The 26,270-nt window shown below is 55.2% G+C and overlaps 1 protein-coding gene across 3 annotated transcripts in view; it reads left to right on the forward strand.

Moving 5' to 3' along the window:
• SLC24A4 (solute carrier family 24 member 4) overlaps window positions 1-26,270 on the forward strand; it is a 159,174-nt gene that overhangs the window by 107,424 nt on the left and 25,480 nt on the right. For 2 of the 3 annotated variants that reach the window (XM_072837795.1, XM_072837797.1), the window contains 4 exons: window positions 1,095-1,148; window positions 2,645-2,787; window positions 6,715-6,884; window positions 10,533-10,737. In XM_072837795.1, coding sequence (XP_072693896.1) covers window positions 1,095-1,148; window positions 2,645-2,787; window positions 6,715-6,884; window positions 10,533-10,737 — 572 coding nt within the window. The remainder of the gene's footprint in view (window positions 1-1,094; window positions 1,149-2,644; window positions 2,788-6,714; window positions 6,885-10,532; window positions 10,738-26,270) is intronic. The other variant, XM_072837796.1, reaches the window with a different exon arrangement.

Below are 26,270 nucleotides of genomic sequence, written 5' to 3' on the forward strand. Positions count from 1 at the left end.
GTCAGTGGAGCATCTGCCTTCAGCTCAAGTCCTGATCCTGGGGTCCTGGGGTTGAGCCCCAGGTCAGGCTCCCTGCTCAGCGGGGACTCTGCATGCCCCTCTCCATCTGCTCCACTCTCATGCTCGCTCTCTCAAATCAATGAAATATTTTCTTTAAAAAAGCACTAAAGATTTCAGTGTCCCATAGCAAAGTTAAGCAGAATGAAATGTAGGGACTGCCCTTCATGACATTGAGGTGGGAAGTGATTCCTTCACTCAGATGCATAGCACAGACATGTTAAAGGAGAGATTGGTGCAGGTGCCATCTAGGGTGTGGATGGACCATCCATCAGCCACAGAAATGTTCCCCTCGTGACAGGGACTCGGGGCCAGCATCCCATAGGCGTCTGTTCCTGGGAACATGCTGAGGAGGCCTCGCCGAGGCCTTGAGCAGCCCAGGTGCTGTGGGCCCCTGCCTGGCCCCTGACCCTCCACGTGGGCCAGGCAGCTGCGCACCACCCAGGGGGAGGGCTCCTTCTCTCCGATGGAGTTGGGGGTGGCGGCAGCAAGGTCGTCAGCACAGAGGGAGGTCCTGAGACCCAGCACATAGTGGGCCTCAGGTCCATGTTTGTCAGAGCACCAAACACATGGAGCGTGTGCTCCCAGACCCCCGTGGGTGGGGCACAGTGAGGCGCATCCCAGGGAGGCCCGGCCCGGAGGCTGCTCTCTAGGCAGCTCAGGGCCCATCCCACCTGTCCCCACAGCCTTTCCAGTCCCTGGCCAGAGGGTTTCTTAGGATCAAGTTGCATGACTACAGGCCCCTCCCCTCTGCAGGTCCTGGGACGAGGTGGCCCGGTCCCTCTGTCGTCTAGGTAGCTGGGGGACGCTGCCTGAGCCCTGCAGACGTCCTGGAGCTGAGAGGAACCCCCCCCCAGCCCTCTCTGTCCCCACGAGGGCTTCAGATGGCAGGATGGCCTCAGGCTGGGGGACCCCCGCATGCCCGGGTCTTGGGTGGGGAGGGAAGCAGGATCTCCTGTGTCGCTCCACCTTGCCCCTACCCCCCATCACCCTGGGGCCGCACCTACACCCTAACTACCATCTCCTTTCTCTCCGAGGTGGGAAGGACTGGTGCTCATCGTCTTATACGTGTTTTACATTCTGATCATGAAGTGAGTATCTCTTCTCACCTCCCACTGGGCACACTGCCACCTTGTTCCACTTCCTCTCCAGCCTCCATTGGTGCCCCAGCCCTGGGGGGCTCCCTCCAGGGCCTTCCCACACTGCAAGGGGGTGCCGTCCCCACCTGGGCTGGGGGCATCAGGGCCGGAGGCTGCAGGATGCAGCTGCTCCAAGACCGGGAACAAGCATGGCATCTGTCCTTCTGTGGTCCGGGCCGTGCCTCCCCACCCCAGGTGACCGCTCCATGTCACTGTCGCCATACATCCTCTGATAAGGTGATACTGCTCTTCTCAAAGAGCCAGGCTGCCTTGCGTCTGCTCCAAGCTTCCATACAGTGTCACCGGCTGGGGCTGCCACCACGCATACCTGTGGGGTGCTCCACCTGGTGGAACGACGGTGAAGGCCTGGGTCGGGGATGCTGCACCCTCGCAGCTCCTCGGAGGCTGCCGGGGCCACACTGAGAAATATTATTCAGCCATAAAAAGAGAAAGGGATTCTGTCCCTTGCTGCAACATGGACGGACCTCGAAAACACACTGAGCGAAGGGAGTCAGACACCAAAGAACAAAGCTTTTATGATTCCACGTGGGCAAGGGACCCAGGAGGTCCACAGAGACAGAGATGAGCCAGGGCGTGGGGAGGGCGGACTATGGCTTAGTCAACCTCCGGGCACAGAGCTTCTTGGGTCGCTGAACTGCTTCTGGAAGTCCTCACCCGATGGCCCCCAGCACTCTGTGCCTGCAGTCACTGCCAGGAATTATTCCCTTGAGAATGGAAAGCAGCTAAAATAGTAAATTTTATACCAAAAAAGTGTTTCCACGTTTAAAAACTGAGGGAGAGGGGACTCCCATGAGCTGGTCCTCTTCAGGTTTTGCCATCCTGTTCACACCGCCAGCAAGAATTAAAAACAACCCCGAGTTTTAGGAGAGATTGTGTTGTAGGAGACTCTGAATCCCCGCATCAACGTCCGACATGTATAGTGTCATGTGCAAATGAGTGACCGGCTGTCCCAGTGCAGGAGCTTGTCCTCACAGGACCCCTCGCTCCCTGAGCGCCTGTCGGGGCAAGCACCTGGCTGCGAGCAGAGCAGTGCTTGCCTGGCCCACCTGGGCAGCCCTCAGGGCAGGAACTCCCTTCCTGCTGGAGGGAAGGGAGCAGCCTGTGATGCCTCCCTGAGCCTGTCCTTGCCACTGGCCTGAACTTGTATTAGGGCAGGCTTGGGACACGGGTAAGGAGGCACCAGTCAGGCTCCTAGACCAGAGGATCCTTCTGCCCCAGGGAAGCCATGAACAACTCAGGGCGCAGGGCTTGGGACCCCACCTCTTCCTGGGGTCCTGTTGGAGCCGGCAGCTCAGCTAAGAGCTCTCCCCTACACCTGCTGCCACGGACCACCCTGGGGCCTCTGACCGTGTGCTCCGGGGGGGGGGCAGCCCCACTTGACCCGCCGGCTGTCTCCCGCCATGCTGACCCCCTGCCTTGACTTCCAGGTACAACGTGAAGATGCAGGCCTTTTTCACCATCAAACAAAAGACTGTTGCAAACGGCAACACGGTCAACAGTGAGCTGGAGGATGGTAATGATTACTGTGATAGTAGCTCTGATGACCCCTCCGTGCCATTGCTGGGGCCAGGTAAGGCTGAGCAGACAGGAGGGCCCACAGCATCCCACGTCCTCACTCTCACCTGCCATCCCTGGGCCCTATACGAGAGGAGGCTCAGATTTGCATTTGCGTAGGAGGGACAAGGACGAGGAGGGCCAACAGTGTTGCCCAGGGACTTGCCCCAGCATCCAGAGGGAGGCCCCCGGCCCATGGGCTTTCCTGAAATGCAGTGAATGAGCTCTCTGAGCTGTCTGACCCATGTACCTGGCAGGGGGCAGGAGGCTTGGAGGACTGGGGAGGCAGAGAGGGAGCAGGCCTCCCTGTGACGTCTCATGCGCCAGTCCCATCCTGGTGGAGGCCCCCATTCTCGGGAAGACCCCTGGCCCATCAGCCGGAGGGGCAGCAAGGTCTGGGAGGGCGGCCACAGGGCTGAGCAGGCGGTCCCAGCCCCAGAGGGCCCTGCTCAGGAACCTCGTGTCTGCGACATCCCTTTGGCCCCTTCCTGAGGCTCTGGGCCTCCTGCCATGTCCCCCACAGCCTCCTTGAGCTGGCCGGCTGCTGCTTTAGAAACCATGCCCCAGTCTTCGGTTTACTAAGTGGTTCCCCCTGTGGGGCAGCCACCAGCAGGACAAGGGCCTTCCTGTGCTTCCCGCCAGGTCCCAGTGAATGTCACGGCTTGAAGAGTTTCCTATAATGACGGTCATGGGAAAAAGGATGAGGCTGGCTTCACCAGTGTGACTGGGGCCATGCCACCCAAGGGTCCTGGGCGAGCCGCGTCTCTCCCAAGGCGACTTTGACTCCTTCATTGTGTCTGACAGGCCCCTTTGCCTGTGTCTGGGACACGCGGGAGCCAAGTCCACCCTCCCGGCCCCTCACTAGTCTTCCCCCTACAGTGATGGAGGCTGGGGCTCCTTCCCCAGGACGTCAGGCAACTTTGTTCTGTCCAATCTCAGGAACCCCTGAGGGAGGAATCTGTGGCAGGTGCTAGAGGGAGGAAGTATTCCCCCGTAGGGAGGAGGAGGAGGAAACCCTTGGCATGCGGTGCTGACCTGTTGCGGCCCGGCTGCCAGGGGCCCGTGCGGATGCTCAGAGAAGGGAGGCCCGGAGAGCCCGGGCTGCATCCAGGACAGCGGCCCAGGGGAGGGGCCTAGGGGCTGCTGGTCTGCACAATGGCTCCACAGATACGGGGCTGAGGTCCCCACACATGGTTTCTCAGGACAGAGGCCAATTCCTGCTGGGCTTGTAGGTGGAGACTGGTGCTCCCGAGCCCAGGGGCCTTCCTGGAGAAGGTCCAGGTGGGGGTCATTCAGCCGGCAGGAAAACCCCAGTTCCTCAGGTGCCCCGAGAGAGATCCCCGCCTGTGTGGCCGCGGGGGAAGCCCCTTCTCACCAGTGCAGCCTTGAGTCCTGGCCCGTCGCCAGCCAAGGCAGGGGGATCACAGTGTAGGCCTGCAGGGGAGAGGTAGGAGGCCCCAGGGTATGTCATTGTGGGGTGCTGTCCCCCAGGGAGACTTAGGCAGGAGCCCTGCAGGGATGGACAAGGGGGGGCTCAGCAGTTTGCCCTTTCCAGTGGGCTCCTTGTGAATCCTTGTGGCCCAGAGCTCCCCTCCCCGTACTCAGCCTGCAGTGGGCCCCGCCTGCCTCCACCCAGGGAGCCCAAGTTTGCAGCCCTGGACTGTCACAGGCCCATGGACCCCACACAGCTCTGGCTTTCCTGTTACTGCCTTTGGGATGTTTCCCGTATCAAATCTAAATACCCTGACCCCGTCACAGGTTCTTGGCCGCATGATGACCACTCTGTAAAATGCCCTCTTGCACCTCTGTGCTCTTCAAAGGTCATGTGGTCCTTTTTACCAAATTCTCGGGCCAGTTGTCTCTCCTCTTTTTTTTTTTTTTTTTTTTTTTTTAGAAGAGGGGAGGGAAATAACATCCCGAAGCTTTGTCCTTCATTTAGATGTTTGGGTTTTTCTAAAACCTTACACATTTTTCGCATCATGCCTCAATTCTGCTCGAGACAGCAGAGGAGCTGATGCACCAAGGGAAGGTCTGTGGGACAGAAGAAGGCACCCCCTCCTCTGGGGCTCCCACAGCTGCTGGGAATCCAGCATCATTGTCAGGTGGCCTGCACATGGTCCGACAGCCAGGGCCGCTGTAGCACGCGGCCAGGCTTCCCTAGCCTGGGCACATCTTAGGCTTGGAGCCGGGAGGAAGGAGGCGGCCCCCCCGGGGCTGGGGCTGAGTGAAGCGCCAGAGAAACAGTCCAAAGGGGGTTTCTCTCTGGGCAGCCGCCCATGGCTTGGCCGAGGCACTTTATGCTGCCACATGGTGACAGCACCAGGACGAGAGGCCCCCGGGCAGCAGTTATCGAGGCTTTTGCTTCAGCGACCAGGGCCCCCAGGCTTCCCATGTTCCCCCCGGGCCCCGTGTCGGGGCTGGCCCTGTGGCCTGGATGGAGCCTGGAGCCTGCAGCTGGGTCTCTGCTGTCCACCCCCCTTGGAGACAGAGGCACCCGGGAGGAAGGGGTTCTGGCCCGCAGTGGCGAGGGGGGCCCAGGGGTCCTGTGGAAACTGGCCAGGAGAGGGGCCGTCCCCAAGGCCGGGGCCCTGAGTGTTGGAGCCCCTGTGGCAGGAGCCCGTCTACTAACTCCTTCTTCCAATAACCCCCGGCGGCACCTTGGCCACCCCGAGAAGGTGGCCCTGGCCCTCAGCGTCCACCGCAAGCTAATCCCCTCTGGCAAACCTCTGTTGGCCTTTGTCTCCTTAACTCTTCTCTTCTAAATTGTAAGTAATCTGCTTTCCTTGGAGCGGTAACACCTGCATCACAAAGCCAACCCAGGACCTCCACGCCACATCTTCTCGGGGCGGTGGGCGTCTGCCTCTGACACCTGCACCTGCAAGTCCTCCCGGCTTCTCTAACCCCACACCTCCTGTCTGCTGAGCCTTGCTGCCTGTCTGGTGAGGGTGTGGTTTCTGGTGTGCGTTTGTTCATGTGGGTGCCGTTAACTCGTGTAAGGGTTTGCTCTTGACCACTCCTGCCCGGGAAGACCCCTGACCAGGACCCATGTGAAGGGGTTGGGGGCGGGACTGTCTGCTGTGACGGCCCCTGGACAGGAAGGCTCCACCTGCCTCGGTGGGCTGTGCTCCGCAGTGGTTTCCCTCACTGCCCCCTGGGGCTCCTGACGTAGATGCCCCTGGATGCTGGCCCTGAGCGAGTCTGTGAAGGCTGTGAAGGGGACTGAGATCTGGAGACATTGACTCCTCAGCCTTGTGAGAGGAAAGTGAAGGGCCGGAGAGAGCAGCCTCCCTGCCTAGGGTGTGTGTCTTACCGGAGATGCCAGATTCGGCCAGCAGCTGGCTGCACGCCGTCAGCAAGCAGGCTATCCTCTGGGGTCCCTGGTCTTGTCCAGGGCCTGTGAGCCGCAGGTCTGCCCTCACTGCCACCTCAGGGAGGGCTGACACATCCTCCCCTGCCGGGTGGAGATGGTAGTTCAAACAGAGCGGATGGCCTTCTGGGAAGTTGGGAGCCAGCGCCGGCTGGTGCTTTCTAGCGTTTTCCATCCCTGAGGGCCCTTGCTGAGCCTCCGCCAGCAGACGGAAAGAAGGGGCCCCTCACAGCCATGGGCAGGGAGGCGGCAGGGGCCCTATGTGAATTTTAGCCAGGCTTTCCTGGGAGGTGAGGACGAGGAGCTGAGTCAGGATGGGCTCAGCAAGAGGGGCACCCGCCCACTGGAGGGCTACATGCAGAGTGTGTGCTGGTGGGTGGTCCCAGCCCGGGACCCCGGGCCTCGGCTCTCACCCCAGCATCAGTAGGGGTCTGCTGGGACTGATTTGGGCTCCCTAGCAGCTGCCCAGACCCCAGCCGAGGAGGCCTGCGGTATGCGGGGAGGTGCGTTGGCCCAGTGCTGGGGTGTTGTCCAGGAGGGATGGCCGCACTAACCGTGGCCTTGTGTTCGATACAGTGAAGGAGGAGCCGCAGTACAGCAAGAACCCAGTGGTGATGGTGGACGAGGTCATGAGCTCCAGCCCTCCCAAGTTCAGCTTCCCGGAGGCAGGCTTACGCGTGATGATCACCAATAAGTTTGGTCCCAGGACCCGACTGCGGATGGCCAGCAGGATCATCATTAACGAGGTGAGTGTGTGCAAAGGGCGTGGAGAGCCAGTAGCCTTGCACATGTGGTGGGGCTTGTAGGACACTCCCCGGTGCTGCCACCACGGTGTCCTGGGCCAGGCTGACCTTTCTTGCCACAGCTGTTCAAGGAAGAAGGCCCAGCATCACTGCGGGCAAAAGTGGTCCTATCTGCAGGTGCGTTATGGGGCAGGCCTCAATCCAGTCCTGCCCCCGATGGGCCACCTGGCATTCCCTTGGGAGCTAAAAGAGAGCTAGTTGGAGAAAGGCCACTTGGAAATACGGATTATTTCCTAAAGGTGTTGTTTAGGGGGCGCCTGGGGCGCTTAGCAGGTTGAGCGTCTGCCTTGGGCTTAGGTCATGACCCCGGGGTCCTGGGATCAAGCCCTGTGTTGGGCTCCCTGCTCAGGGGGAAGCCTGCTTCTGCCTCCCTCTGTTGCTCCCCTTCTTGCACATACACACGTGGGCACGGGCGCCCTCTTTCTCTCTCAAATAAAATCTTTACAGAATAATAAAGTGTTATTTAGAACAAAAAATGAGCACACATCTATTTCCTATGGATAGAACAATTCTAGAAGAAAACCATGAACATGTGGGGATTCCTTTTTGCTCTGTGCCCTCACATTCTGCTTGACATCTGTGCCCTTCTTTCTCACTTGGAAAACAAATAAGTTTTAATGTCACTTAACGTGCAGACAGTGTAGGCAGAGCTCTAAGGGCTTTTACCAACTTCTCTCCCATCTTTGGCACCTGTGTGCACCCAGGGGTCTGAAGTCCTCATCCTCACACCCAGGTCGTTTGCAGAGAGCTCGAAACTTTGATGACTAATCATCAGTCATTAGCACATCAGATGTATATGGAAAAGATGATGCAGGCCCTAAAAGGCCTGTATTTTGGACATTTGAGGGTGTTGGTGTTGGGCAGGATGCTCACAGCACTGAAACCTTGAGGGACACAAAACCCCCAAGGTGCATGCCTGTGGGCTGGCAGTGTCTGGGGCAAGTTCATCAGGGAATGCGAGGTGTGTGTGGGGGGATAAATAAAACAAAACCCCCAAATGCCCAGTTTCACAGTTGTTTCTTAAGACCCTGAGTCTCGTTAAAACATTCAGTCACTTCAACCCCTGAATGTTGGAGATATTTCCAAAGCCACAGTGGGCTCGCACTCGAGGGACGGCTGCTGTCATTTGTTCATCAGAGAGGATGTGGCAGCTGTGAGGGGCTTACAGGGGGTGTGAGGAGGGAGGCGCCCCTCTGCTGTAGGGCTGTGCCCACTGCCCTCACCCGCGGCGAGGACACAGGGCGAGCTGCCGCAGGGCACAGGGTATCAGCCCCTCATCCCCAGTCTCACACCTGACCCGGTTGTTGAGCTGGTCAGCCCGGCTGCTGAGTGTAGGCAGGAGTGGGGTGTCCTGCCTGTCACATAGTGGGAGCTCCCTGATGACCTTGTGAAGCCCAGTGTGTCATAGACGCACAGGGATCTGCCCAAAGTCACATGGCTCCCAGACGGCAGGACAGGGATTCCCACCCAACCTGAGTCTGACTACAGCAGTGGGATCAGGCTCATTGTTAGGGCTCGCCGAGGCCGCCCCCTTCTTTCTGTATTTCTGTGCCCTCTGTGACAGCCAGCCCCTGCTTGCATCACTTTGAGTGGCCTCATCCAAGTGGCGATCCTCTGAGCGGCAGGTGGCAGCCGCCAACCCCCCTCCCCCCCCCCCCGGCCAGTCTTTCTCCTTGAACCTAAACCTGCATAGAACCTCTCACCCTCCCTGATGTAACCAGGGTTCCAGTCCTCACCGTCTTCCAGTTTGTCTTGCTCAGCGTATGAACCACACCTCCTTTGTGTTATAATCTGTGCCCTTTTAATAGAACCCCAGGTAGCTGTGGATGGTTTCCCAGGTACAATTCTCAGTTGATTCCTATTAAGCCAGAATCACAACCTCTTCCCGTGGCTGTCATTCGTGTTGCCATCAAGTCATGCCTCCCTCCTTAAGGTCTGTCCTCACATAGCTAGATCTTCCTGCTTGACTGCAGGGGTGACCTGTCCTTTCGTAATCCTTGGGTTTGCATTCAGTTCACAAAATACTGTGCCTCCACATCCGAGTTTGAATCTCAGGCATAGACCTCCTTGCCTTTTTTGGTGGGTTAAGTGTGGGGGCCATGGTTGTAGGAAAAGAATGTTTAGATTTTCAGCACATCCGGGACCTCATGATGTAGGAGCCCCTGCCTGACACCAGCACCAAGGCAGTTAAATGGTCAGTTCTTTTTTTTCTTTTTAAGAGAAAGAAGATGTATCCATTTTAATCATGACTGATTTTATTTCCAGTCCTGCGTGGGCAGGCGTGGGGGATACCTTCACGCACACTTGGTCCCCCGGTGAGGAGCCAGGCGGGCACGTGGGACAGCCATCACCCCCAAGGCCACATGCAGGCAGACCTACAGGTGTCCGCAGTCAGAGCTGGGAAGGGGAGCTGCGCACACATAAGGAAAGGGGAAGCCTGCCGGTTTCCTGTCGCGTGGCCTCTGCCTGGCCCTGGAGAGTAGGAGCCCACAGATCTGGCGAGGAAAGTCGGCTTCCATGTGCATGGGAAGGAAGTGGCCTGGTTGGTTTTGCTTCAGGGTGGGATGGGGAAGAGGACAGGAGGGTTCGGGGCACAGCCATTCCTGAGACGGCAGAGGCCATGCTGCCCATGTCAGAGGGAGATGCACACACAGGGTGGTCAGCAGGACGATTCAGGTGGGAGGACCACCCCAGCCACGTGTCCGCAGGGACGAGAGCCCATCGAGCTTCTGATCCGGATCCGCCTCTGATGCCAGTAGGAAGTGGCTCGCATGCACCTTCTCTGTGACCCAGAAACTTCCCTCCTAAATACCCAAGACCCATGGGCGTGTTTGTCCAGAAAAAGACCCGGGCGCCAGTGTTCATCGCCACGCTCGTCATAGCAACCGGAGGAGAGCAGCTTGGCAGCGCGTGTGGGTCATTCATACAAGGGACGTGCTACCGCCGCGAAGAGTGGCCGTGACCAGGTGGTGCAGCACCACGTACGGACCCACGGACCTGGAGAGGGAGGGCCCACAGGCACAATAATACACTTTGTTTGCATTCGTTTATGTGCAGTTCAGGTTCAGGAGCAGCTAACGGAATGTTTATGAATGTCAGAGTGGTGGTCACCTGGATCACCTAGGGGAGAAGGGGCGGGTGAACCTGGGAGGGGCATTAGGGGGGCCTCCCGAGGGGCCATGGCTGTGGAACATCACTGAACTGACGCTTCTTCTAAGTGTCCTTTTTTGCACAATAGCCTGTTTAAAAAATTAAATATCTAAAAAAGTGTTCAGGACCTTTCCCGTGACTACGTTCAGGCAGCTTGTAAATGTCCACCAAAGGGGTCAGAGTGACCTCTGTCACCCGGGGTCGTAGGCTGTATGGCCTGGTCAGCCCCAGAAGGGGGGCCTGGGCCTCTGACCCACCCCAGAGGCTCCCCAGCATCAGTCCCCCTGCAAACAAGCAAACTTAGAGGGATGGTGAGGTTCTTGGGCTGTTCCTTGGGTGGGCTGATTGCCAGGGAGGCTTCTAGAAGTCCTAAGGGCTGCATTCCTCCGCACGACACTTTGTCCCCTGTTCCAGCGTCTGACTTGCCTTCTGTCCATACAGCGGCAGAGGCTGATCAACTCGGCAAATGGTGTGAGCAGCAAGCCGCTTCAAAATGGGAGACACGACAACATTGAGAACGGAAACGTCCCTGTGGAAAACCCTGAAGACCCTCCGCGGGAGCAGGAGCAACAGCCCCCGCCACTGCCACCACCCCCGGAGCCAGAGCCGGTCGAGGTTGCCTTCCTGTCCCCCTTCTCTGTGCCCGGTGAGTTCTGGGAGGGGGAACAGGTCTTTAGGATGCAGATCTGGGCCGGCAGGGCAAGGGTGGTCATTGGGTCGCTGGCATTCTTTGCAGCCGGTGGACAAATAGGTGGTAAGTGCTGAACTGTGGGCTTGCACGGCCGTCAGGGTGTCAGGGAGCCAGACAGTGGGCCAGCTGGAGACTCAGGGAGGCCCCGCACTCCTGAGGACCCAGCACCCTGATGTTGGCCGACAGGCTGTTCTAAGGCCACACATCACCCGTAGTTTGATGTTTTCTCCCCGTAACCGTCAGCTTTCTGCATCTCACTGGAGCGTGCCCTCTGAAGCCCAGTGCCCTCCGACTGCTGGCGCCTTGGTGACCTCAGCTTCTGCTCTTCCCTTTCCCTCCTCACCGTCCCTCTTAGAACACACCCGGTATGCCTTGCCTCAGGACCTTTGCACTTGCCAACTGCCCAACTGCTGTTCCCAGTGGTCCTTAGGGCTCACTCCTTCACCTTCTGCAGATCTCTGCTTGAATGTCACCTTCTCAGTGTGGCCTTTCCTGACTACCCTGTTTGAAGTATTATGTATATATATATATATCTTTTTAATTTTCTCTCGTGTGCCTCCCTCAACCAAAATACCCCCTCCACCAAGACAGAGATCTTCGTCCACTGTGCTCCTGCCTGCCACATGGTAGGTGGTTAGCAGGCATCTGTCCAGTGAGTTCCCGCTACAGGAACCCAAGCACACCTGCTGTACCTCCCTCTTTAGCCCACTTTCCAGGAGGCACTTTGAGTCCTTGGTGGGGGATGAAGACCCGGTTTCTGCCGGGGTTTCTGCCTTTGGTGTCCTGCCACCCAGAGGGCAGCAAAAATTTCGGATGTTCAAGTCCAAGCCTTGATGTTTTTCTGGAAAGACTTCTCTGTTCAACATCAGGCTCCTCACGTAAGGGACAGCTCTGCGGAAGAGGGGCCTCTCTGACCCTTGGGCCCAGGGTACAGGGACTCCTGCCCCGGGTACCCGGCGGGGCTGCCCCAGCCGGGGTCTCTGCTGCCAGGCTTCCTGGGATCACAGGGTAGCCTAGGGGTCCCAGATGAGGGTCTCCAGGACCCAGCTCCCTGGCTCTTCCGGGAACGCAGGGTCTGGTTGTAGGACACGACATTTCGAGGGCTGGCGCGGGATGGTGGGGGTGGTGGGGGTACGCAGGGGAGGACCGGCACGGGGCGCAGTGTGAGGGTGGACGCAGGGTGCGGGCATCGACATTTCCAGACCTTCTCTGGACAATTCCTGGGAACTGGGCCAGGGCTGGCGCAGTGCCCCCAGTGAGTACCTCCCACCCCAGCCTCCTTTTGAACTGAAATTCCCTCCCCCCCGGGGTCACAGGGGCCCAGCCCTGGGATTCAGCTCCCCTCCGGCCCCCGGGTCCCCTCTGTGACCAGAAGACTGAGGAGAGCTGTGTCTACGAGTCCCCACCAACCCAACAGCCTGGCTGCTGGAAGACTGGCTCAAGTAGCTCGGTGTGGGCTGCAGGGTCCAGGGCATGCAGGCGGGGGCGTGGCCCCAGGGGCAGGGTCTGGGCCATGAGAGGAGAGGGTCTTCCAGACTCTGGGAGTCTGGGTCAGGTCTGATTCGGATATGCAGGGAGGGAAGGTGTCGGTGCAGCAACGTCCCGGGGGGCAGCGTGTCCAAGGAGCCAGGATGGGGCCTACCTAGTGCTTTTCCCTCTGCGTTCTTGAGAGTCCAGACCCGGGTCCAGAACTGGAACCCCAGGTACCCCCACACAGCCATGCGTCATCACACACTGGCTCGCTTCCCCTCCCACGTCCACACAGGGCGACAGGGGTGTGGGGCTGCGGGCACCCAGAAGCTTCAGTTCCTCGGGGGCAGGGTGTGGAGAGACAGGCAGCCGGGCCCCCCCCCGCCCAGGCTTTCCGGGGATGAGCGGCCATGCCATGAGCTGTCCCCTCCAGTCCCCGGGGCAGCGGTTGGCAGAGTCCCCATTTTGCGGACATGGGACCCTATGAGGCCATGGCCCTGCCCTTCACCAGCCACTTCACAGGAGCCCTCCAGCCCAGCATTGATCGCCATCTGGGGCCCTACAGCAAACCCGGTGGGGTGGGGGTCCTGCCCTGCTGGCCCCTGCTGCACACACAGCCGCGGGTGAGGACCACACAGCCTTCTGTGTCCTGGGAACCTTGAGTTTGGCAGCATGGGGGTGGTGGACCCCAGGGCTTGCCCTGCCTCCCTCATCCTTGTTCCTGGGACCTGGCCTCCTGGTAGAGGTGGCTATGGGGGATGGGGTGTTGCTCCCTGCAGGCCTGGGGGCGGTCCTCCAGAACGTTCCTCAGGGCTCAGCTCAGAGCAGTGCCAAGTGCTGGGAGTTGCTGTCCAGGGCTGCCTCCTCGTGGCCTTGGGAAGAGGCCGGGTTTCCTGTGTGCCTCGGTAAAGCTCTGTCCCCCTAGGTGTTCCTATGGCTCTGTCCATGTATTGCCACAGCTCAGTCCTTCCCCCTTCCCTGTCCTGGCCTCCTTGGAGGACCCAGCCATGCATGGGACACCATGGGGTTGCTGCCCTGGCAGTGTGGACAGTGGCCACAGTGTGGACGGTGGCCCTGGCAGTGTGGATGGTGTGGGCAGAGCTGTACGGGAACATAGACAGGGGACGCAGTGCCCGTGACAGAGTGCGCAGCTCTGGCTCCAAGCCCTGGACGGCCTACTCGTGCTTACCTGGTCCTTCTGGTTCCTCTCTGGTGCTGGCGTCACAGTGATCTGGGGCTGGCGGGTGGCCCCTGGGCACATGGGGGGCAGAGGGAGCTGGGTCCCAAGCTAGGCCCAGGGAGGAGTCCCGGGCTAAGGTACTGGTAGTAGGGGTGGAGATGGGTGGAGGGAGGGAGCCATCCCCCGGTGGACCTGGAACCAGCCGCGGTGGGGGGACTGACTGGGGGCGGGTGGGTCTGGGTGCAGATCTGTGACCTGGGGGAGGCAGGCAGCCTGGGAGGCAGGCCTGGAGTCTGAAAGTCCTGGGTTTAGGTTGGGGGTCTGCCTGTAAGCAGCAGGTGGCCCCGGGGACGCGAATTCTCCCTAAACCTCTGCTCTTCATCCACATGATGGGAGCCACGAAGCCCAGGTCCCGGGGCTGTTGTAGGCAGTAAGTGAGATCTTTAGTCGCAGTCTCTGGGCACCGACTGGGTGGTGGGTGGGCAGGAAATGTTAATTTGGACTACTTTAATCACGTTGTTTTCTGCTACATCCGGCTTCTCATGTCTCTCCTTGTGTGGACATCAGGCTATGTTCTAGAAGGGTCACAGGTGCCAGGTCCCCGGAGGCCTGGAGTGGTGGTCGCCCTGAGGGCAGGGAGAACCTGCTGTGTGCCATGGACCCAGCTCTGGGCACTTTGCAGACAGGATGGTTCTTTTCAGGAAATATGTGGGTATGAGACCATGGTGGGCTTCAGGGACACAGGCGGGAACACCTCAGCCACAGTCCCTGTCCTTTGAGAGCTTGCAGGTGGGCTGGGGAAGCCACGCAGCCAACCACAGGATGCGTCACCTTCCTTTATAGCACTGCTGACAGGTGGAGGAAGTGGGCCCATCCCATGCCCCCTGAGCTGTGAGCACCATCGCAGGCTGATCTCCTGGGGAGCCCCAGGCTGTCCTCCGGGGGCAGGTGGCCCCAGGTGTTTCTGTATTGGGATCTACAAAGCAGTGCAGCTCCCATCAGGGGACAGACTGGGGTGAACGTTCGTTTTTCCTGAGTCCAGACCCCTGGAGGTGTTTGGACAGTAACAGGAGGTAACCCTGACCAAGCACTTGCTGTGGGCCAGGAGGGGGCTTACATGGAGCGCCTTGTTGAGTCTACATGACAGCCCTGGGAGGTGAGTGTTCTCCCGTTTCGTCTGTGAAGACACCGAGGCACAGATAGGTCCTGCAGGGGGAAGGGGCAGAGCCAGGGTGTGCACACTGGCCCCAGACGTGCGTGGGCCCAGCACTGTGGTCCACCCAGGGGATGGCAGACACTGTACGCGGTGAGCAGACTAATGAAGTCTGGGCCTTTGGGGTCTGATGTGCTCCCAGTGGGCCTTGGGTGGCGCAGCTGGACCTTCTCTTCCTCTATTCTAATAAAGCTCGGCACAGGCAGTCTGGAGACCCGGGGATGCTCTGAGGCCTTGCTCTCCCTACCCCACCCCATCTTCCCACATCTATGTGGCTCGGCTCTCAGAAGAGCCTTTTTAAAACCCTGTGCAGGGGCGAGGGGTGGTGCTGCAGAAATGGAGCTCTAGAAACCCGTGGGCATATTCTTGCCCCCGAGCCCCTCGGAGCATCTGTGGCAGCGGTGGAGATGCCAGGTGCCAGGGCCCCGGGGACTCATAGGCCTGGGTGCAGGAAACAGGCTCAGATGCCAGTCAGGACTTCCCAGGAGTGTCCTGGTCTTCACTGTGGAGCATGGGAGTCAGTGCACAGCCCAGTCAGAACACGTGCAGGTGGAGTGGTTTGTGTGTGATTTATTTTTTTTAATGTAATGGCTTTATTTATTTATTTTTTCATTTTAATTCCAGTATCATTAACATGTGGTATTCCAGGAGTTTCAGGCGCCCCACATAGGGATTCAGCAATTCTCTGCATTGCCCAGGCCTACTCATGCTAAGTGTGCCCTGCATCCCCTGTAACAGCTTTGATATGGAATTCACTTTCTGGAATATTCGTACCTGTAAAGTATATAGCTGCCGGGTTTAGTATATTCACAAAGCTGTGCAGCCGTCACCGCAATCAATCTTAGAATATCTTTACCAACCGCCTCCAAAAATAAAAAAAAACCTTCCCCGTTAGCAATTTATGCCCATCCTTCCTCCCTACCCCCATCTCCTGGCAACCACTACCCTGTCTCTTCAGATTTATCCATTCTGGGTGTTTCATAAGAATGGGATCACATCCCATGTGGCCTTCTGTGACTGGCTGCTCTTACTCAGTGTGGTGTCAAGGTTTAGCCATGTGGTGGCCTGTCAACACTTCATTCTTTTATATGGCTGGGTAATCCCTTGTGTGGACACGCCACATTTACCCACTGTTGCGACACATTTGTATTATTTTCACTTCCTGGCTGTGGTTGGTTTACAAGAACATAATAGAGAATAGTGAAGATAGGAGCTCAATTTTTTTTTTTTTTAATCTAAATGGAAGCAATTTCCCTCCAGGTCTCTGTGGTTAGTGACAAATTATGGGAAGGGATGGTAGGAATTTAAGACCTGCTGCCTCCTTCTGTAACGTGGGAAACCGAGTCCCAGAGAGGGGCCCAGGCTTCCCCCACGGGGCAGAAAGGCCAAGCCAGCTGCCCTGGACGCTGCTCCATGGTGTCCCTGCAGCCAAGCCAGCAAAGTGCAGGGGGAGTGGGAGGGGGGTAAGGCTCCTCACGTGCCAGCAGCACGAAGCCCACAGAAGTTCCCCTGAACTGAAAGGGGGACCTTATTTAAAACTGAGGCTATAGGGATGTGTTGCAGATCCCAAGAGCACAGAAACAGCTGGAGTCATCGGGGCGGGCCTTGGGGCCTCGTGGGTGCCCCTTGATGATCCTTGTCTTGGTTTTCCACGTATGCCTGTCACACTGGCTTTCACAGATTCAGTCCACACAGCAGGCCGTGTCCTTGCATGGACCCCACGCTGGCCGTGACTATTCCGGCCTCCCTCATGTAGCTCACTGGTGCGGCACCTGAATTCTAGAGTCTCTGGAGAAAGAGAGAATGCTGTTGGCCCAGAGGCTGGGAGTCCACCCCCGGTCAGCCCGTGGTGCCAGCCAACATGGCTTTGGTGGCCCCTAAGAGGGTGGCTCTGGGAGACAAGGGCCTGAGCACCTGCACACCTGCATCTCTGGTAGGATCCCTGACCACCGCCTCTGCATCATCAGGAGATGGTATGGGTAGCCCATTGCTGGCACAGGAAAAACAAAATTAACGCAGAGGTGTAAGTGTCTGATGTGATCACGGGAAGGACACTAGTCTGGGCACTGGCGGTGACTGCAGAGCCTACCCCCTGACCTGCTTGCTCTGCTGTCACACCAGGATCAGGGCAGTGGGAGCCAGGAGGCCACAGAACTGTTGAGGTCAGGGTCTCCCTGTCAGAGCTGTGAGCCAGGATCCAGGAGGCTGCTGCCGCAGCGACACAGACTAGGCACTGGGATGGTGACTGGGCCTCCAGACGGTCTCTGACGCCCACTTGCCAGCACCTGGGCGTAGACAGCCTACAGCAAATCCCAGGGTCCCCAGGGCCCTGCTTGACAGGAATGCATCCAGATCAGTAGACAGGCATTCCAGCCCACCTCAGTTCTTCTCAAAATTGAGAAGTTCTTTTGAGTGCAGACCTGGAGCTGGAACTCCAAGGGAGTCTGGGAGATGCCTCTGCAGATGCCTGACCGAGGGTGGACTGGGAACTGAGGGCCAGCTCAGCACATCCCCTTCCACGGGAGCCATAGCTCAGCAGGGAGAAATCCTCTCCTGCTGAGAGGACCTGCTAAGGGACCTGCGTGGCACTGCCTCAGGGAGATGGAGGAGAGACGGAGCCCCAGCATCCGGCCTCATCAGGACTTGCCCCGGCCCTGGCACTGTGCCCAGCACCTTATACTGGGAACTTGGGGTCCTGCCCAGCAGCCCTACTGAGTGGTTGGTAATGCTGTTGCCCCTTCTCAGAGGGGCAAACTGAGCCTTAGGAGGCTGCACACAGGTGAGTAGGTGCCATGGCTGGGGCTGGCCCCCAGGTCTCCCAACTCCAACGTGCTCTTCTTTGGCACCATGGTTGATTTGGGCCGGAAGAGCCCTCTGCTCGGCTGGCACGTTGGCTCTAGGACACAGAGGGCAACAGGAAGGAAAGGGAGGGAAGAGGCCCCATGCTGAGACTGTGTGGTGTTTAAGCACTGGGAACCCAGCAACCCCACCTGTGTGGAATGTGTGAGGCCAGAGGGGATGCCAGAGGGGATGCCGGCAGGCTGGGGGCCGGTGGGCCTTCTTGACTTTCTGGGTGTTCCGCGGATTTGCAGTCTCTCATTTTGTGCTCCCCAGGGCCTCCAAATTCAGACAAGACCCTCAGAGGCTGGGCAGTGAGCTCAGTACTTTCTGCTGTACTGTGGTCTCCCCTCAGTTCCTTGAGGTGGGTGAGGAGGGACGGTTACCCACCACCTCACAGAGGAGGACGTGAAGGCTCAGGGAGGAATACCCACTGCCACACAGCAGAGACCGCAGACAGAACTGCCCTTTATGCTGAAGCCTTGAGATCCCTGACCTGGGGTCCAGAGCTAGCTGTAACTTGGGGTATTCAGAATGAAGGCATTGATGCACCAACCCCAGATGACCTCCCAGCTCTGGGACCCATGTATATCAGACAGAGTCTGTGGGGGCCATGGGCACGTCTACAGGGTTGAGGTGGGGCCCCAACCCTGGGAGCTCAGCCCCCTTCGGTATTACCTGGTAGGTCTTGGTCTGTGGGTTAGATCTGTGTCCTCTTCCCTGTGATGACAGCCTCTGCTGTGGGGAAGCATGACCAAGGTCCCAGGGGCCAAATAATGTTCCCTGACTGTTCTAGTGCATGGGGGAGACCAGGCCAAGGGCTCCCCCTTGGAGAAGGCCTGCAGACCTACAGACCCCAGAAGGCCTGCAGGCCTCTACCCTGGATGGCCAGCAACATCTCCCAGACCTTGAGTCCTCACACCCAGCCCTGCCTTCCTCATGTCAACCTCCAGCAGGGCCTGCCCCTGACTTTGCTGAAGCCTGGTGTTTACTTTTTCATCCTCCTTTCCGTTCTTATCCTCCCTCCCAAGCCTCAGCCTGGCAGCTCAGCATGTCCTGGCCTCCTCTGCTTCCTGTGGGGCCTCTGCTCACCCTTCTGGTGCCCTCAGGATCAAAACCCACCCTCCAGAATTCAGGATGGGATCATTAAAAGGCTTTGGTATCGGACTTCTGGGTCTGCCGGTTCCTACCTTCCTGATCTGAGACTGTTCTTTGTAAAACCACCCAACCAAGTGCTTGATAATAGTGCCTGTTAAGTGGAGTTAATGTGGTCGTTAACATCAACAATAGCTAGAATTGAGTGTTCACTCTGCACCAAGTGTTACTCTAAACATAGCACATGTGTGGGCTCATTTGCAGTGTTCTAGTAGCACTGTGAGGCAGGAGTCATAGTTCTCCCATTTTACAGATGAGAACACAGAGATAGAAAGTTTCTATACTTTCCCAAGTCCATACAGGTAGCATATGTCAGTTAACCATGGAGCTTCTGGCCACTTGGAAGGCGATCCATTTAATGGCAAGTCTACATTTAAGGATAAAACAAAAATGTATTGAGAACTAAACATTATTCCAAAGTTCATTTGCCCCATAGAATAAGAACACTTTAATGGTTTCCTTTCTCAAGAGGATTTTTCTGTTTAGCTCACAGCCATGAACTAATAGTATGAGGCTCTAGTTGGACCGTTGTCGCCTCTGCCAGCTGGTAGATAGCAAAAGGACTTCCATGGGCCTTAAAATCATGGGACTCAGAGGGCAGGCAAGCAATACAGCACAAAGGACTCAGGATTTTTAAACTTTGGAGACCTGCATTCAGGTCCTGGCACTACCTTTCAATTTCTGAGATATTTAAGTCCCTGAATTTCACCAAACCTCGGTTTACTTACCTATGAAACAGGGGAAATGTCCCCTAAAAGTTGACATGAGGTACAGAGCTTTTGTGAAAACCACTCCCAAGATGTGAAGCATGACACAAGCGTTGGGTAATCATCAATCTTGCCCTGACAGCGCTCTACCTCATAGGCATTCCCCTGCCTCCCCCCAAAGGCCAGCCTGGAGGCCGCTGACTAGCAAAGCAAGGTCTGTTTGTGGCTCTACGTCTAATTTTCTGTGGGACTTGGCACAGTTCATTAACCATGAATCGTGTTTTTCTCTTTATGAAATGGAGTTAACCAAATGAAACCTATTCCAGGAATGCAGGGTTGGTTCAACATGCAAAGAACAATACACCCCATTGCTAATGAAACCACATGATCATCTCAATAGAGAAAAAGCACCTGACAAAATCCAACAATGTTTCTTGATGAAAACCCCCCTACAACAAACTTGGGAATAGAAGCAAACTTCCTTAATCTGATAAAGGGCATCTACAGCAAACATCATACTTCATGGTAAGAGACTGAAAGCTTTTCCCTCCAGACCAGGAACAAGAAAAAGATACCAGTCCCACTACTTCTGGTCAACATTGTGCCAGAGGCTCTAGCCAGGGCAAATAGGCAAGAAAAAAAAATAAAAGGAATAAAAAGCATCCAGATTGGAAAGGAAATATAAAACTATTCATAGATAACATGATCTTGCATCTAGAAAATCCTAAGGAATCTACAAAAGACTGTAAGACTAAACTTGCAGGATACAAGAGTGTACGAATTTAAGTTGTATTTCTGTACATTAGTAATTAATCTGAAAATGAAATTAAAACAATTTATTATAGCATCAAACAGAACAAAATACTTACGAATGACTTAACAAAGGTGATACAAGACATGCACACTGAAAACTACAAAATACTGTTGAAAGATAATAAAGATCTAAATGGAAAGACATCCCATGTTTATGGATGGGAAGACTTGAAAATCTTTTAAATGATACAAGTACCCAAATTGATCTTCATATTCTGAGCAATCAAAATCACTGCTAGCTTTTTTTTTTTTTTTTCCGCAAGAGATTGTTGGGCTAATCCTAAAATTCATATGGGAATGGGGAAAACCCCCAATAGCCAAAGCAATCTTGAGAAAGAACAAAGATGGACTCATCCTGATTTTGATGTGGTAATAAAGATTGGTTCTGGATTAAGAACAGAAGTGTGGATCAATGGGATGGAATTGAGAGTCTTGAAACACACCTGTGCATTTAAGGTAAAGTAATTTTTGGCAAGAGTGCCAAGACCATTTGGTGGGGAAAGAATAGTCCCCCAATGATTATGATTGCCACATTAAAAAAAAAAAGTTGGATCCTAAACTCACACCATACACAAAAGTGAATTCAATATGAAACAGAGACCTCAGTGTAATAGCTAAAAATATGAAACTCGTAGAGGAAAACAAGTGTCTGTATTCATGACTTTGGATTTGACCATGGATTCTTAAATATAACAAAATCATCAGTGGCCGAAGGAAAGCTTAAATTGCACTTCATCAAAATTTAAAATGGAATGTGAGAGGACAGCTGATAGAGTGGAATAAAACATTTGTAAATCATATTTCTGATAAGGGTCTAGTATCCTGATTACACACAGAACTCGTAGAACTCAACACTGAAAAGACAACCTAATTTTAAAAATCGGTAGATGATTTGAATCAATGGTTCTCCAAAGAAAATATACAAATAGTCCATGAGCAAGTGCTTAACATTATTGGTCATCAGGGAAATGCAGATCAAAACTGCAATGAGATATCACTTCAGGAGAATGAGTAGATTCAAAAGAGACAGCCCAGTGTTGGCAAGGATTTTGACATATTGGGACCCTCAAACACTGCTGTTGGAAATGTAACATGATACGCCTTTTGGGAAACGGTCTTCCAGTTCCTCAGAGTTAAGCATGGAGTTACCATATAATGTAGCAATCCCACCCTCGCTCTGTGCCCAGGAGAAATGAGAGCATATGTCTACACAAAAACTTGCACATGAACATTCATAGCATCAACCATGGTTGCCAAGAAGTAGAAAAAATCCAAACATCCCATCAGGGGATGAACGGGATGGGCAGACCAGTGTATCCATACAATGCAAGGTTACTCATCCACACCGAGGAATGAAGGACTGCTGTGTGCAGCAACGTGGATGAACTTTGAAGACACATGTAAGTGCAAGACCCATATGGGAGGCTGCCGACTATGGTTCCACTTAGAATGTCCGAGATAGGTGAATCTTCTAGAGACAGGTTAGTGGTTGCCAGAGCTTGAGAGAGGAAGGGAATGGGGCATGGTTTCTAGTGGGTACAGGTTTGTCCCTTCGATAGCTCAGCTGGTAGAGCGGAGGACTGTAGTGGGTACAGGTTTTCTTTAGGAGGTGATGAACACCGTGTGGAATTATGTGGTGGTGACTGACTACACAGCTTTGTAATATGTGAAAACCCACTGATTGTGTATTTAAATGGGTGACTTTATGTTAATTTTATCTCCATTCCTTTAAATACAGAGTCCATCAGAAGTGGTGTTGCCCAACGTGTGACCCCATTCCAGACCTGCCAAACCATTAGCTCTAGGGAGGGATCTAACAGGCTCTCCAGGCAATCCAGGTTTACACTCACGTTTGAGGACCACTGGTCTAGAGCTATAATCCCTAGATTGTGCAGATGCCATGGGGTCTATGAATATCTGGATTGTGCAGTGACACAGCCCCACGTGCCACAAGTTAACCATTCCCTTAGCCGAGTGTCTAGGTGACTGTCCAAATTAACCTGAAATTTGTTTTTTATCAACAACTGCATCCGATCTTAATTTTTGTCTCCAGCACAATTAGCCATCTGTTCTGTTACAGTTCGTTTTAAAGATTTTTTTCATGTAATTATATTGTAATTTTCTACTTCAAAAGGAAAACCTCACAGCTTAGTGACACAAACAACTACAGCCCTTCTTTCTCTTGCTTGTGTTTGCACATCAGTGGGCCTCTGTGAGGAGCATCTCCTCTGAGCTGGAAGGAAAGGCAGTGGGTGCCAGCAGGGGCTCCTGGTGGTTGGGAGGGGGGAGATGTCCTTAGGTATAGACATCTGTAGCTATGCCCTCCCAAAATTGTTTTACCCATGAATGAGTCCAGACTTTTTTTTAAAAGGGGGTGCACACACAGTGGGGGAAGGGGCATAGGGAGAAGAAGAGGGGATCTTAAGCAGGCTCCATGCCCAGCGCAGAGCCTGATGTGGAGGTCAGTCCCATAACCCCAAGATCATGGCCTGAGCTGAAATCGAGAGTTGGACACCCAACTGACTGAGCCACCCAGGCACCCCAGTCTGGACTCTTTTAATTTCAGAGGAACCCATTTTGGGCTGATTTAAGCCAAAAAGGCCATAGTGGCAAGTTCACTGGGAGAATCTGCCTTCTGGCAATGTTGGCTCAGAGGTTACAGGACACTGTCCATGTCTCAGCTCTGCTTTCCCTGGGTTGGCGTTGTCCTTGGGCAGCTCGTCCCACTGGGTTGTTCAGTGTGCACATGCCTCTGAGGGTTGCATTCAGCTGCAAGTAACAGGGAGTTTGAGTGATAGAACCTTTGCCTCAAGGAATTTTTGTCACCTAACAAGGAGTCCCAAAATTAGGGAGTCTTGCAGCTCTATTATATCACCAGTGTCCATTTCTGTCCTCAGTGGGTGGCACTTGTCTTCAGGGTGGCCAGTTGGTCCTACAGCTCCAGTGTACCCATGTCCCAGCCAGGAACAAAGAAGAGGGAGGACAAAGGGCAGGAGACACATGTCACCAAAGTTTGTCTCTTAAGAGTTTATTTGAGAGCAAGAGAGGGAGCATGAGTGGAGGGTGAGGGGAAGAGGGAGAAGCAGCTCCTCAGTGAGCAGGGAAGCCCGATGTGAGGTCTGATCCTGGGACCCAAGCATCACGATCTGAACCAAAGACAGCCACTTAACCAACTGAGCCATCCCCAAGGCACCCCTGAGTCTTGTCTCTTACCAGGAAAATATTCCCCTTCCTGGAAAGCCCACGTGTAGACAGGCACTTACATCTGTTAGAGTGGTAACCACCCCTGCCTGCAAGGAAGCCTAGGAATTAGGATTTTTGGCTGGAAAACGTTGTAAGCAAAATAGGGTTCCTCTAGTAAGAAAGGGACGAGGGGTCTTAGAGGCCGTAATTCCCAGCAAAATCCCCAGAGTTGACTCTCGTCATGCACCCAACCCCACACCTGCGTAAACTCCTCAGCGGCAAGGGTAGTTGTCTCGTCCCGTGGAGGCTCCCGGTGCCTGTCCTGGTGCCAAGCCCGGAGAATTCGCACAGGTATTTATGGGGCACATGATGAGCCAAGCTCGCATCGCGTGCCTGCCCGTAGAGCTAGGACATGGAGTCAGCCCTGCAAAGCGCACAGGCCCATGTGGAATGAGGGTGGGCTCCCCGAAGGCACATTTGCTTGCTGTCACCAGGAAAGGACCAGATGCTGACAAAAGCAGCGCGTGTCCGGGACGACCCCGAAGCGTTCAGAGATCTCAAACTACTCACTCCTCCAGGAGCTCAGTCAACCAGTCCGATCGCCATACTTTCCACCCACCTCCTCTGTCTGCTTCTCCCAGTCCAGGAGGTGGTTTCCTCTGCCCCCATCACCCTGGGTCAAGTACCAGATAACTAGAGGTGGCCTCTCCACCCCAGAGCCTGCTGAAAGTATTCAAAAACCCGGAAGCCTTCCAACTGGGCCTTGTCTCCTCCCATGGGAATCACACCAATGGCTCTTGCCCGCCACCCCCACCCCCCAATGCCTCAGCAGGCCACACCTTGCCTCCTGTTCCTAGGGATCTGAGACCGAAAGAAGTTTTTCCATGACAATCGTGTTTGTCTGTGTGTCTTACCACAGCCCGATCAAAACCAGTGCTAGTTCCATTTTAAACTCACTACATGTTTGGGAGGATAACATTTTTCAGGCACAGCCTCAGGACCGGAGTGGGGGGAGGGGGGGAGAGGCATCAAAACCGAGCCTTCAGAACCTTGGCAGGGCTCAGGAATCTGGATGGTAACAGTCCCCTCATCCAGGGAGGTGGGTGCGCAGCAAGACGTGAGAACAGATGATGTAGTCTCACCCTCACACTTTACACATGGGAGGTCTGTGGCCCAGCCTGGTGGGCTTGTCAGGGGCAGGATGTTGTGTGGTGAGCACAGAATTAAAACTAGGAGCTCGAAGCGCCTGGGGGGCTCAGTTGGTTGACGGACTGCCTTCATCTCAGGTCATGATCCCTGGGTCCTGGGATGGAGTCCTGTGTCAGGGGCCCCCCGCTTGGCGGAGGGGTCTATTCCCTCTCCCTCTGCCCTTCCCTGCTGCTTGTGCTCGATCTCAAATCAATACAATTTAAAAAAAAAATGAGATGCTTCTGGCTAGGATGGCAGGATGGAAAGCCCCTCCTCTACCAGTCAGCCATGCAAGCTGTCCTTGGTCCCCAGCCCAGCGTCCTGGGAAATAGACTGTGCGAATCTGGTCTGCCTGGAACCACCCCTGGGCCAGTCACAGGCAGGAGGGCTGGTGACTCCAAGACATCTTCACCTCCTTTCCCTGGCCAGGGGTGACTGGATTCTCGATTTCTGCTCAGGTAACACATCCTCGTGATGTGCTCTGTTCTCTCGGAGAAGTCCAGGAAATTTCTCATTTCATTGGCAAGATACAGAACAGTCCCCTCCCAGGAATAGGCTTTCCAATGGCAATTCTCACATCTGCTGTGTGAGATTTTTTTTTTTTTAGATCCGTTTTTGTTTCTGAGGGTCCTTTCCTGTTGTCACCCCTATGTCCTGGGTGGTCCTTGGCCTCCCGTTCATGTCACACGTGTGGGGGCTCTGCCAACAGCACCAGCCTATAAGGATCCAGCCAGTCCCTGCCTGTGAGCAGCTTGCACTCTGGCTTCACACCTCGTCCCAGTGATGGTGTGACCCTACCCGGCATCAAGAGCCATGCTCCAGTAGCTCCCTACGTTGTCTGCGACTGGCTCACTCCTAACAGCCCTGTGGCGGCAGTGGGCTGCACACTGGCAAACACTGGCTTGGTCCCACACCACCAATTTGCTATTATCACTCCCGATCTCAGGTGAGGGAAAGAGGTTTGGGGTCTGCTTGCCCTATGACCTGTGGCTGCTGAGTTACCAGCGGGATTGGAACCCATGTCAGAGGCCAGAGCCCTGAGTGCTACCTGTCTTGTCCCTGGCCTTTCATCACTTCAGCATACACAGCCATCAGGGAGCCAGACAGTAAGTGATATGCTGAGTCACACAGGGCAGGCCATTAGCGAATAGGACCTCGTGTCCCCTCCTGCTGAGTGCGCCTCAGACCAGTGCAAAAGGTACCCGTGCTTACCAGCTGTGTCTGTACCCCATCCTGGGAGGAGTTCACCCCGTCCCAGGAAAGTGTGGGTTGGGGGATTCAGGCAGGGAGGCCATCAGTCAGCTTGGATCGTTCCAGTAGTTCATAAATACTCTTAAAATTCGAAGCAGTTTCAGAAGAAAGAGATTACCATGGATGGAGTTAATGACGAGAAGATTCCCAGAGGAGTCAGAACAATGGGGAGGCTGCAGCCGAGTAGGGGAGTTGGGAGGGGGAGGCTGGAGCATAACATGAGCACTGTGTGCTTTCCACATTTAAAAAAAGTTTTTATTCATTTATTCATGAGAGAGACACAGAGAGAGAGAGAGAGAGGCAGAGACACAAGCGGAGAGAAGCAGGCTCCCTGTGGAGAGCCCTATGTGAGACTTGATCCCAGGACTCCAGGATCGCGCCCTGAGCCAAAGGCAAACACTCAATCCCTGACCCACCCAGGCACCCTGGTTTTCCACATTTTGACCATGATCCACAGCAATAAGTATTTTACTGATATCTATAAAGGGGA

The sequence above is a fragment of the Canis lupus genome, chromosome 9, assembly GCF_048164855.1.
Source record: "Canis lupus baileyi chromosome 9, mCanLup2.hap1, whole genome shotgun sequence".
In the NCBI taxonomy this organism is placed as follows: domain Eukaryota; kingdom Metazoa; phylum Chordata; class Mammalia; order Carnivora; family Canidae; genus Canis; species Canis lupus.